This window comes from Molossus molossus, unplaced genomic scaffold, assembly GCF_014108415.1.
Source record: "Molossus molossus isolate mMolMol1 unplaced genomic scaffold, mMolMol1.p scaffold_m16_p_10, whole genome shotgun sequence".
Lineage (NCBI taxonomy): Eukaryota > Metazoa > Chordata > Mammalia > Chiroptera > Molossidae > Molossus > Molossus molossus.
This window is the reverse complement of record NW_023425345.1, coordinates 10,732,776-10,746,865: the sequence shown is the minus strand read 5'-3', so window position 1 is coordinate 10,746,865 and position 14,090 is coordinate 10,732,776. Positions and strand designations below refer to the sequence as shown.

The following is a 14,090-nucleotide window of genomic DNA, read 5'->3' as shown; positions in this document are numbered from 1 at the left end:
AATCTAACATACGTTGTTATTTAGTTCTCTGAAATAAGTACTATCTCCACGTTTTTTCAGTGAAGATTTTTGAGGCCCAGAGAGGTTAAGTAACCGAGGGTCAGAAGGCTTATAGGCGGCTGATCTGGATTTGGATTTTGGCAGTCTGACTCCAGAGTCTTCATCCTTAACCGCTGACTGGACTGCGTCTCCAGAGAGAGCTGCAGGAATAAGCCTGAAGGGCTGAAATTTCTTGCCTGAATCTGCACAGCTGTGAAGGAACTAAGACCGAGCTCTAGTCTTCTGAAGCAGTAGTGACAGTTGTTCATCCTGGGCCCCCCCACCCCCCACATCCAGTCCACCACCCATTCCATCTTAAGGGTCCTGCCTACTAAATATACTCACATCTGAAACGTCATTCCCACTGTTCTCCACTGTCATCTCTTACTTTCTAGGCCCCTAGCTCCTCTCACTGCTCTGTAGTGAGAGCCATCAGTTTAAACACACAAGTATGATCATGTTGCTCTGTCCGTTAAACTTCAATCTCTTCCCATTGCTCTTAAGACAAAATCTAGTGTTTATTATGTTTATAAGGCCTTCCTCAGTCTGGCCACTGATAACTTTTCCAGCCTCTCTCTCCTCTTTTCCCCATCACTACCTGCCTCCCCTGAGATATTTCTACTAATATAGTTCCTTTTGATCTTTCTCTCCTTCTTCTTTGTAGATTTATATGCAATAAAAATACAAGAGTACTGAGTGTTCCTTTATATTAGTTTTGACAGTTCTGTATTCTCAAATAACTACCACCCAATACAAGATACAGAACATTTCCATCACCTCAGAAAGTTTCTTTTTCAGTGCCCCCCCCCCATCTTTGATTGCTATCATATAGATTAGTTTTGCCTAACTCTCTCCTTTTTTTTTAGAGATTTGATTTTATTTAGTGCTTTTTAGGTTCACAGTAAAATTGAGAGGAAGGTACAAAGATTTCCCCTTGCACTCACCTCCCTTTTTTCTTGAAAAAATGTTTTTACTTTCTCCAGGTTATCTTCTTCCTCCCTTGGTCTCCTTCTTTGTTAGTTTCCTTTGCTAAATCTGCCTTTTGTTTCTCATCTCTAAATATTGGAATGTTCTTTATGTTCTTCGTAGAATCCTTCTTCATATACACTCCTTAGGCAATCTCATCTATCATGTGGCTATAATTCCCATCCATTTTCTGACCTCTTCCTAAGTTGTATCTCCAGGTTACTCTCTTCCCAAGTTCCAGACTCATATTTGTTGTCTATTTGACATCTCCACCTAAATGTCTAGTGGATATCTTTTTTTTTTTCCATTCTCTTTTTTCCCCCCCTAGTGGATATCTTAAATTTAGCATGCCCCCAACCAAATTCCTGACAGCCCCTCCACACTTTAAACCTGCTGCTCTTGACAGCATCCCCACTTCCTTATTTCCACAAATGGCAACTCTAAGGTGTCAATCTTGACTCCTTTCTCTCAGCACCTCTATCTAATCTATCAACTCCTGCTGGTTTGAACTTCACATTGTGTCTCCTAGCTAACAGTTTCTTGCTACCTGTACTGTTATCAGCCTAGAGTATTGCAATAAACTCCTAAATGATTTCCTTGCTTCTAACCTTGTCTATTCTCAACCCAGAAGTTCAATCTGTTCTTTTAACTGAACAGTTAAAATGAGTCACATCATCATGTCACTCTTCTGTTCAAAACCTTCCAATGTTTCTCATGTCAGAGTGAAAGTCAAAAGTTTTACAGGTGCTGCAAGGCCTCACGTGATTCTTAGGCTCTTATTCAGAAGCAGTATATTCTCACTTTAGATTCAGTTCTCCCCATTTGTTAGATTTCCCATTAGCAGATTAGATGCCATTCATCAAAAGAGTCTTATCATTTAGGCTACTTACAACCTCAACAAAGCATAAATAACAAACCTAAGAACACAAAAAGTGTGGCAGTTTACAGCTATTTAATGTAGAAGGTGAACACCGTGTGTGTCATCCTTCTGCCGCCCTGAGATGAGCTCTGACCATGCACTAGTTGTCAGAAAATGGGAGAGAGAAAGAACTCGAGAGACCTAGCTTCCCCACCAGACTCTGAAGCGTACTTTCCCTTTCTCAAACTGACAAATGCTCTTACTCAGGAAGTGTCATGAGAATAAAATAAAGTGTTTGGAATCTTCAGTCATCAAGAAGAGATTGGCTCTGGCTGGTTGCTCAGTGGTTAGAGCATCAACCCATGGACCAAAGAGTCATGGTTTTGATTCCCAGTCAAGGGCACATACCTGGGTTGCAGGTTTGATCCCTAGTCCTGGTTGGGGTCATGCGGGAGGCAATCAATCCATGTCTCTCTCTCACGTCAGTGTTTCTCTCTGCCTTCCCCCACTCCCATCTGATGGAAAATGTTCTTGGGTAAGGATTAAAAAAAAGAGAGAATAGACTATTTAGGAAATCTGTGGTATATGCATGTGTATACATATATTTGTACGCATGTATGCATATGCATATCTATATGATTTCCATATCAGTGGTTACTGTGTAAAAATTGTTCTTTTAGTTTTCATTTATTTTCGCTTATTGTGATAAAGTGTCATTTTTGGTACATTAAAATAACATAAAAGTGTTGTGATTGTCAGCACACATCCTGACACTCTTATTGTTTGATTCACAGGAAAAATGGAGGCTGCTTCCAGCATTTTTAAAGGTAATGAACATTTAGTAATAATTAGTTATTTTCTGATGAAAAATCAAGAAATAAGCCTTTTTAAGATTACATTTTTATCACCAACATTTTAAAACTGTGTATATTGCTAGATTTGGGAAATACAGGGAATTATAAGGCAGCATCCCTGCCTATAAGGTGCTATTTGGGGGAGTGGTAATCTAATTTTAGAGATAGGAAGTAGTAAACATTGTAGCATGGCAGATGAGTTATACAAACCAAAGTGCTCTTGGCAAAAGAGTGATGATTCCACAAATGGTCAGAGAGGGTCTCTCTCCCAACTGAGATGAGATATAAACTGCCTCTTAAGAGGAAAGGATTTAACTCAGCTGAAAGGTAAGATGCAGAGAGTATGGCTTTATAAAGGTGCTGAAGAGGAGCCTTCACGGAATCTATAGGAAACAGTGGCCCATCTGTTTGGTTGGAATGGATGAGTGGATAGTCAGAGGAACTGCTAAATATAGATTGGTGAAGGGCTTCAAATAATTTTTAAAGAGCTTATGCCAAGAAGCAGGGGTTCCACAATGAGACAGTCCTTGGCATCCACTAGGATGTTATTGTCAGAGAGAAAGATAGTAGGTGTTGATGAGGACATGGAGAAATTGGAACCCTTGGGCTGTACTGGTGGGAATGTAAATTTTGCAGCCACTTTGGAAAACAGCCTGGCAATTCTTCAAATGCTTAAACGTAGGGTTATCAAATGACCCAGCAATTCTGCTCGTAGGTATTTACTCAAGAGAAATGAAAACAGATGTCCACGCAAAAACTTGTACACAAATGTTCATAGTGGCATTATTTATAAAAACCTCAAAGTGGAAGCAACTTGAATGAATATCAACTGAGGGATGGATAAATAAAGTATAATATATTCATACAATGGAATATTACTTGGCAGTAAAAATAAATCAAGTACTGGTATCTACTACAACATGGATAAATCTAAAGCATTGTGCTAAATGAAAGAAAGGAGACTTGAAAAATGAGTCGAGTTTTGTCTGACTTAGTTCTGTGTTATATAGGTTGACGGGACAGTACTGGGAGATGATGCAGGGGAAGCTGTCAGGGTTGATCAGATATATGATCATATTTGAAAGTTATTTTAAAGATTTTGGCTGTTTTTCTAACAGCAATAGAAAGCTGTTGAAGAATCTTTAAGTAGAGGAGTAACCAGAATGAAATAAAATGGTAATGATGTCAAGGAACATTTTTTTATTATAAATTTTTTTAAAGTAACTGTACATTAACAGAAGAGAAGGGGTGGTATTTATGATTCAAAAAAGAGGAGACAGTTGATGGCACACAGTCCAAGAAGAAGAGATAGCGAACTCGATAGAGGCATAAGACAATGGTTATTTCATTCATTCAGTCTTTCGTTGATGCATTTAAAATTGGAATTCTCCTTTACTCAGATCACCTTTAAATATATTTGTCTAAGAACAAAAGTATAAAGATTTAAATACATATCTGAAGGCTGCCAGTACTTTTGGCCCACTGAATCAAGACTTAGAATGTTAGTCTGGGAAGAGAACAGTGAAGAGAGACAAATGTAAATCCCTGTACTTAGTTTTGCATGAGTACCAAATAGTCTGTGCTTGATTTAATAGCATTTTTTTGGTCAAGATTAAAATTACCTTTTGAGATTTAGCTAGTAATGTGGACTTGTTTCTCTAATAGCAGTGGTATAATAACCAGAGTGAGGGAGGTTGTAGCCCTCTGTACACTGGTAAGACTGTCAAAAATGTCATCAGTGAGTTCAGGGTGCCTCGGTTAAGGGGGAACATCAGCATATTAAACCACGTGCAGATGCAGGCCATAGGCTGCTGAATGGTCTGGAAGGCATGCATATGAGAAATAGTTGAAGGGCCAGCTCAGCTGGGAAGTGAGAATATGAATGAGAAATGTGATAACTAAATGGATTGTCCTAGAACAGACATTTTCTCCAGAAGAGACTATTAAGTCCAAGGGATGGAAAGGATCGTAGACCTCAGATCATTATGAGGTTGAATTTTTTTCCGCAACAATCATGACTGCTTGGTTTGTAAGCCAGTGAAATTCCCAATAAGGAAGTGTAATTAAAGCAAACATTCTGTGATTGATTATCTGTCAGGAAAGTTCTAGAAGTGTTGAACTAATTGTGTTTGAAGATTAATGTAAAGAAAATGGAACATGTACATTTTGGTGTCTGTGTGTTTGGTATTTCACTATTTTCCATAGCAGTGCACAACGTTATGTATAGTTATTACTGACTTCTGAGGTGAAAAGAAGTCACTGCTAGCTGGTATCTAATCTTAGGTTCCCTGAGTTTCACCCTGCTTTCAGTTTCAAATACAAGTATTTTCTTAATAGAGATTCTTATTTTTGCCCCCTCCTTCTTCTATGAAGTGATATGAAAGACTATTTTGGATGTGTGAAAATCAAAGTTGCCTGGGCAGGAGAAAGACAAAAAAGTAAATGGGCATTGTTTGAGGGTTGAAAAGATGATCTAATCCATTGCTTTATTTATTTTATATATATATATATATATATATATATATATATTTTTTTTTTTTTTTTTAATTTTTATTGATTTTTAGAGAGAGAGGAAGGAAGAGGGAGAGAGAGATAGAAACATTGATTGGCTGCCTCCTGCATATCCCATACTGGGGATCAAGCCCACAACCTGGGCATGTGCCCTGATCAGGAATTGAACCAGTGATCTCTTGGTCCATAGTTTGACGCTCAACCACTTAGCCACACTGGCTGGGTTCAATTGCTATATTTTTTTGAAAATCAGAGTGTGCAGAGAAAATCCTACCTTATTTATTGGCTTATAGGGAGTCATTAGATATATTTAAAAACTCATATTTGAATTCCAAAAGTGAGGTTGCTTCTCAAGGAGGAAAATTTGAGGATATTCTAGTAAGATGGAGGAGAGAGATGGAATGAAGACACAGAAATGTAAAGTTTTTACTAAATGAAATTGATGGATTTTTATTCTCACTTTGGTTTTGGGAAAAATTTGATGATCACCTGTGATTAGAGTCTATAATATAATCTGCTAACCTACTTTTGTTGCTGATACACTGTTTCCTCTTTTCTATTTAGGTGAAAGGCCTTGTAAAACAGCATATAGATTCATTCAACTATTTTATTAATGTAGAGGTAAGCATCAGATCTTACAACTAGCTGTAGCTAATAATTAATTGGAAGTTAGTCTTTCCTAATGCTACTCTTTCCACTGCAGATAAAGAAGATCATGAAAGCCAATGAAAAGGTTACAAGTGATGCTGACCCCATGTGGTACTTAAAGTAAGGAGTCAACTATTCTCAATGGCTCTTTTGATTATGTCTGACATTTTAAAAAGTGAACATAGTTGCTATCAAAGCTCTTTAATCTGTTTAATAAGTTAATTATCAAGTGTTCAGTTTTTTATTTTTTTTTATCCTCACCCGAGGACACTTTTCCATTTTTTGTACAGATAGAGTGGGAGGGAGAGGAAGAGAGAGAGAGAGAAACATCGACGTGAAAGGGACACATCGAGTGGCTGCCACCCGCACGACCAACCAGGGCCAGGGACAAACTGCAACTGAGGTACATGCCCTTAGCGGGAACCGAACCTGGGTCTCTCCGGACCGCAGGCCGATGCTCTAACCGCTGAGCCAAACCGGCCAGGGCAAGTGTTCAGTTTTTAATTGATAAACTAATTATAACACATGGCATTATGATTAAGACATTACTAAAACTATTAGGTTTTTAATTTTTTTAAAAACAATTTAGGCTTAATTAAAAATACAAAAATAATACAGTGTTCCCATTTTATCCTTCACCCAGCTTCTGCTAATACTAACATCTTACATTACCACAGCACAAGCAGCAAAACCAGGAAATTGGCATTGATAAAAATACTATCAATAAATTTCCATATCTTAAAGTTTTCCCAGTAACTTTTTTTTCTGGTCCAGATTTAAATTCAGGACCCCACAGTATGTTTAATTGTCATGTCTCTTCACTCTCCTCCTGTCTGATAGTTCCTTAAACTTTCTTGGTCTTTCATGACTTTGACACTTTTGAGGAATTCCGGTTAGTTGTTTTGTAGGAGATCCTTTGATTTTGGTTTGTATGATGTTTATTCATGATTAGATTGGGTTATGCAGTTCTGGCAAGAATACCACAGAAGTGACATTTTGTTCTGTTCTTACTGCATCATTTCACGAAGTACAGATATCAATATATTTTATTATTGGTGATTTTAACTTTGTTCACATGATTAAGGTGGTATCATCTAGGTTTCTCTACTCTAAAGTTTCTAGTTTTCCTTTTGTAATTAATAAGTATCTTATGGGGAGATTCTTTGAGACTATGCATGTATCTTATTTCCCATCATATCTTATCCACGAATTTTAACATACATTGGTGGTTTTTACCTATAACAGTTAATGCTGTGGTGTTTACCTAATGTCTCTATTTCCATCATTTCTCCTACATTAGTACTTCTTTCCCTCATTTATTTATCTATAATTTTATTTATGTCAGTAGAAACTCATAGATATTTATTTTATTCTGTGGATCATAATCCAGTACTATCATTATTTTATTGCTGAAATTGTCTCAGTTTTGGCCATGGGAAATTCTTTTTTTTTTTTTATCCTCATCCGAGGACATTTTCCCATTTTTTTGTTCAGGTAGAGTGGGAGGGAGAGAGAGGAACAGAGAGAGAGAGAGAAACATCGATTACACCCTGGTCCCGCACGACCAACCAGGGCCAGGGACAAACTGCAACCGAGGTACGTGCCCTTAGTGGGAACCGAACCCGGGTCTCTGAGGACCGCAGGCTGACGCTCTAACCGCTGAGCCAAACCGGCCAGGGCGGGAAATTCTTTAAGTTGGTGCCTATGTACTTTCAACACGCCCCTGATAATTTTCGACTACCATGAGATGTGATTCATCTGCTGTTTTCCCTGTCCCAGTCTAGAATCAACCATTTATACAGGGAGCCCTATTTCCTTTTACTGGAGAATAGTATGTAGAAACAAAGATATGGATACTACAGCCTCAGTAGACAGAGCTAGGAAATACATATTTGTATTTATCACACACATCTATATTTTTATTCCTATCCATTCTTATATATGTTAACAACCATGTATACCATACTTCCAATTCTAATCCAACTCTATGGGACACATTCTAACTTTCTCTCCTTTCTTTTTGTAAGTTCTGTGCCTGACAGTGAGAAATCTGACTCTCATTATCTACATTATATTTACTTACTTTTTCAATCCCGGACTATATATAAAATTGTTTCAGAATTGTTCATTCATACTTCTGTGAGAATAAAATTTACTGACTAGATTACAGTATTTGTATTTGCTTTTTGTCTTTATAGTATTCAATTGAAATATTGTTTTCCAAAGTTATTTAGATTAGTTGATTTCTTTCCTACTTTTTCAGTGCAGTTATGTTATTCATTTGTAATATTGTATGGTTTGCATTTCGTTTTGGGTTGGTTCCCCACCTGCTATCCTCGTTGATTTTAATTATGCATTTATTTTTAGGGTATGTGAAATATTATTATAGTTGTAAGAGTTAGACTTATAGAAAAAGTATATTCAGGATATTGTCACTTTCTTCCTAATTCTTTCCACGCTGTTCTCTGGTACTTTCTATAGGTAACAAATCTCATTAGTTTCTGCTTTCTCCTTTCTATATTTCTCTTGCACAAATGAGCATATATATTTTCCCCCTTATATCCTCTTCTTTCTCACATGAATTAAAGAATACTCTAGATACTTGCCCTGGCCGGTTTGGCTCAGCGGTTAGAGCGTTGGCCCGCGGAATGGAGAGTCCCGGGTTCAGTTCCCACTAAGGGCACGTACCTCGGTTGCAGTTTGTCCCCAGCCCTAGTTGGGGTTGTGTGGGTGGCGACCACTCGATGTGTCTCTTTCACGTCGATATTTCTCTCTCTCTCTTCCTTCCTCTCTCCCTCCCGCTCTATCTGAAGATAAATGTAAAAATGTCCTTGGGTAAAGATTAAAAGAAAAAAAGTTGTTCTCCAGTTATGATTTTTAATTTGTCACCCTTAGCAAGATAAGCATTTGTCAAAGCATAATCTTATATTTAGGAGGAAACTGTCTTTGTTTATATGTTCTTTGGAGAAATATAATTGGTAATGGAATAATTTGTTTTTCAGATATCTTAATATCTATGTCGGGCTTCCTGATGTTGAAGAAAGCTTCAATGTAACCAGACCCGTGTCTCCTCATGAGGTAATTTTTAATCTTACTTTGAGTTTGTTTGCTTTAACCCAAAGGGTCTGTGCCCTTAATATATACTCTTGAAAGATGATTTAAAAACAGGTAAAAATAAAAATCTTTTATGAGACAGATAGCTAAAATAAACAAGCACTTGTATAATACTATACTATATTAAGAAACAGTTCTGTACTATTTAGGCCATCATTTAATCCTATGAACTTGCACTTACATCACTGTGTCCTATTTATATTGTTTCTGAGCATTTTAGTGGTATCCCCCACTCCCCCACCAGCCACTTATGCCTAGCATGGTGCTGTTTTTTGCAGAGGTTACTTGCTTAGCACATTTTTTGAGGGTCAGCAGGCATTGTATTAGAGAGAGGAGACCAAGGACTAGGAGCTCATGAAGAGATGGATGAGAAGAAATTTAAGTACCAGAATTTTAACAGAGATGCAGACAGAGGGTCATAGAACAGGCCTGTTTATTGGCCTTTAACAAATACTAGGCTTCTTTTCAAATTCTTTCACTTAGTATTCAGAATTGGTAATTGATTCGAGGAATAAAATGATTTTTGTAGATTTATCTAGTTTGTATTAATGTAAAGCTAAAATAGCAATTACGGAACATAGCACAGGAATCTTTTATTAAACACCAATTAAGGTGTTAGACTGTATGGTTATTGTCTAAGTAAGGTTATACAGGAAGAGTGGACAAGTAACCAGATATTTTACATAGATAAATTTTGGTATTACTTAATCATCAGTTATCGATTGAACATTTATTTTGTGTCTCAACATCGAAAGATACAAAAGAAATGAGACGCATACCATTCCTCAAGGAGTTCATACTCTTGTAGAAAGATAAAAATAACAAAACACATGAAACAGATACCAGGGTTTGCACACTTTGAATGTCTGAAAGGACCAGGTAGGTAAGGTAAATATGTGAAGTTGTGGTGAGAAGGAAGTGGTGAGGTCTGTGGGATATTGGAAGGTGTGTGCCCCAGTTTGGCTTTCCCCTCCTTCCATTTTCTTTTGCTAGAACTTTCCAATTTTTCAAGAACTAGGCAGCCAATTAGCAATTTCTAAGTCATCTACACTATATCACTGAGTTCAGAGAAAGTAGAAGACAAAGTAATTTGAAGTAGTTCAAGAAGGCTGAGGCTACAATTGTCATTGTAATTATTCTTTCTGATGTTGAAAATTATATAGGTATTATTGCAATTAGAGAGAGAAGGTGCAAAGATTTCTTGGAGAGATTTTGACTTTTGGAGAGGTGGGGAAAGTGGGTAGGTGGTGATGGGACCAACAGCAGAACTGGTGGGGTGCAGATACTGCAGATTTCACCAGCACAGTCCTTCTGTGGTAAGAGAGAGGTTAAGAGGGACAGAGAAGGCCCATGGAGGTAGTTTGGGAGCCTGTGAACTGGGTCCCAATTTTACCACATCTGTTGAATTTTATTTTCCATTTGAAGGGATAAGTTTGTTAAAATCCACAAATGCTTGCCTGTCATGGACATTACATTAGTTTTATCAATAAAAATGAGATAATATTTATATAGCACTCTTACAGTCACCATTTAAAAAAAAAAAAAAATATATATATATATATATTTATACTCTTGTGTGTATACTTTAGTTATCATTATACTGGTTAACTGTTTTGGATAAGCCAGCTACAGAAGTGTGGGAGCAGACTGGTGATGGCATCAGATCAGTGAGAAGAAAACCAGTACCAGATTTATTGTTCCATTTCTGGGCTGGCAGGGGCGGAGGTGCTGTGGTGATGTCTAGATCTATGGCTGGCATCACTCCCCTCGAGGGGAAGGCAGGCTCATAACTCCCAGCGCCCTAAGGGAGCACATGTGACAGCTCAGTATTCCATGGACAAATCCAAGTTCAACACGAGCCATACCTCTACTAGAGAAGGAGCTCTTTGGGGCTGTCAGGACCCTTTATTTTCCAGAGAGGAGGAGCAGTGACTGTCTAAATCTATTTTAGTGCCGTCTGCGGGACATGACGTACTCTGCCCCCATTACAGTGGATATTGAATATACCCGAGGCAGCCAGAGGATCATCCGCAATGCTTTACCCATTGGCAGGTGAGAAATGATGTTGGTATTAGAGCCACACTACTTGCATTCCAGCCCTGTGAGGTGACCTTGAGCAACTAAAGTTCTCTTTGCCCCATTTCTTCATCTGAAAAATGTGGGAAGTGGTGCCTAGTTCATGGCTTATTTTCTGGAACCAGTGAGTCAGTAGATATAAAGCATTTAAGCATTGTCCAGCATGTAGTTGTGGTTGTTGTTATTTTTTTAATTGTGAAATCTTTTCTATAAAGTTAAGGAAAATTCTTCCATCTCCTTCTATAACTCCAGGCTGTTAGGGAGACATTAGGTAAGATAGTGTTTCAGTGAACTCTCTGGACTGGTCTTCTTGGTGGATTCATATATATTTTACGTTTGAGTTTTCTGGCAGTTTAACTGCTTCCCATATAGCAGTATTTAAGGGAGAAGTTACTTATTTACCCAGAACAAATTTGGAAATGATAGCTAGCATTTTTGCAGTCTGCATGTTCTATAGAAATGGACAAAATCCATAATAATAATAATAATAATGGTTATTAATTATGTTGGACTTTAAATTTAGCCCAGATAATTTCCATTTAAGTGTTTTTCCTCCTTCAAAAGTGCTAAGAACTTAATAAACAATCCATTAGTTCAACAAATATGTATCAACTTCCCATCATTTGTCATGCACTATGCTGGGTGCTCAGGTAAACAGAAAGATACTTACAATATAGCTCCTATCCGCTATACTCAGGCTACATAAGTATGGTCTCATTTGATAAGTATTATGATAGAGAAGTGCAGAGTACTGTAGAAGCAAATCCTTCCCCTATACTTCTGCAGGAAGGGGCTATTTGTATTGTTTTTCTCTTCATTTTTTTAGTAAGGAAAGTAAGGAGGGATATTAAAATATTAATCTTTGTTTTAGCAGACTGTTTATCAATGTTAATATAAGAGCTTCTTTCTTTCTTATATAGGAACCACATTTGTGCCCAGTTAAATCTTGGACCATTGCTAAATTATTATCCATATTAAAATTGTAAAGGAAAGATTGAGATAAGAGCAAAACATAAGTAGTTGATAAGATTTAGGGCTTAGATCCTGGTTACAGGGGAGGCAGGGTAGGGCATGCATGCAACTAGTGTTTGTTAAATACCTAGTATGTGCTAGCTACTGTAATAGGTGATTTCATTGATTAGCCCTGCATTTGTAAAACTGACCTCTATTAATTAAGAGTGCTTGCATGTACCCTGCATTATCCAAATGACATGCAGTATCTCATTTAATTGTTTTGTTTTTTTTTAGCTAAAAAGATTTAGTTTAATCCAAATAATATTTGTACTTGGTAACAAATAAAACAGTACATAAGAACATTTGGTACAAAGCAATAACCTTCCTCTCTACCTTACCTAATCCCTAGTTCCATTCCCAGCCTTGTAAAAAATCTCTGTTATTTTTCTGGTGTTTATTACATCCATAACTATAAATGCTGTGCTTATACCTTTATATCTTGATATATCACCTTTAGACCTTATTTATTGACTCCTAATATGAAAGATGTGAATTAGCTTATCTATACTTTCTCCCATCTTTCTCCAAATTTTGTTTCTTTTGGTTACTGTGGTAATTATAATATTCTTGTATTTAGTATTTTGATCTCCCTTTATGTAAAATTAGGATATTTCTATCCCTGCCTTCCCATTATAGTTTTTTTTTAACTTGTGAGTTCCTTAGAAGACTTTTAAAATTTCCAAATTGGTGTTTTATATCAATTTTTGAAATTTTGTGGAGACTGATTTATTTTCATATATGTTTCGTGTGTGTTTGAAAGCAAGAGGTATTCTTTAGTTGTTTTGTATCATGGTTTATGTTTTCCTTTACATCAAGCTTGGTGATTATCTTATTTAGATATTACATATCTTTATTGATTTTTTTTTTTTTTTATCCTCACCCGAGGACATTTTTCCATTTTTTGTTCAGGTAGAGTGGGAGGGAGAGAGAGGAACAGAGAGAGAGAGAGAGAGAGAGAGAGAGAGAAACATCGATGTGAAAGGAACACATCGAGTGGCTGCCACCCGCACAACCAACCAGGGCCGGGAGAGAGAGAGAGAGAGAGAGAGAGAGAAACATCGATGTGAAAGGAACACATCGAGTGGCTGCCACCCGCACAACCGACCAGGGCCGGGGACAAACTGCAACCGAGGCACGCGCCCTTAGCGGGAACCGAACCCGGGTCTCTCAGGACCGCAGGCCCACGCTCTAACCGCTGAGCCAAACCGGCCAGGGCTCTTTATTGATTTTTTGTTTGTCCTTTCTATTACTAGGAGAGATGTGTTAAAAATCTTCCACTGCTTTAGTGGATTTTTCAAAATTTTCCTATGTTTTTGTGTGTTTTGAAATTATGAAGTTATATATTAGGTTCATGGATATTTAGAATTTTTAGGTCTTCCTGATGAATTGAACGAACCTTTTATTATTATGCAATTATCTTCTTTTATCTCTTATAATATTTTTTGCCTTATTTATTTTGTCTGCTCTTATTGTAGCCACATCTGCTTTCTTTTGGTTATTTTTCTGGTATCAGTTTTTTAAATACTTTTCTTTTTAATCTCTATGTCCTTATGTTTTAGGTATGTTTGAAGTAAACTGTATATGGCTAGATTTTTTTTTTTAAGTTACCCAAGAGTCCAGCCCATGTGGCTCGGTGGCTGAGTGTCAACCCGTGCACCAAGTGGTTGCCGGTTCAATTCCCGGTCAAGACACGTGCCCAAGTTGTGGGCCTGATCCCCAGTGGAAGTATACAGGGGGTGGCCTCGGTGTTCTCTCTCATTGACGTTTTTATTTCTCTCTCCCTCTCACTTCCTTTCTCTCTAAAATCAATAAAGGAAAAATAAATAAATAAATAAAAAGTTACCCAAGAATGTAGTCCACTAATATCTATTATGTTACTGCTATATTTGTATATATTTCTGTCAACTTATTTTGTACTTTTAATCTGTCTAGCTTTTTATATGTTTCGGTTTTTCTTTTCTCTTTTTACCTTTTAATATAATGGAAGTTTTTGTTTGTTTGTTTGTTTT

The 14,090-nt window shown here is 37.2% G+C and overlaps 1 protein-coding gene across 3 annotated transcripts in view; it reads left to right on the top strand.

Annotated features, from left to right (window-relative positions):
* POLR3B (RNA polymerase III subunit B) overlaps window positions 1-14,090 on the top strand; it is a 137,489-nt gene that overhangs the window by 1,433 nt on the left and 121,966 nt on the right. For all 3 annotated transcript variants that reach the window (XM_036252172.1, XM_036252175.1, XM_036252173.1), the window contains exons 2-6: window positions 2,659-2,691; window positions 5,794-5,850; window positions 5,933-5,997; window positions 8,880-8,955; window positions 10,943-11,043. In XM_036252172.1, coding sequence (XP_036108065.1) covers window positions 2,659-2,691; window positions 5,794-5,850; window positions 5,933-5,997; window positions 8,880-8,955; window positions 10,943-11,043 — 332 coding nt within the window. The remainder of the gene's footprint in view (window positions 1-2,658; window positions 2,692-5,793; window positions 5,851-5,932; window positions 5,998-8,879; window positions 8,956-10,942; window positions 11,044-14,090) is intronic.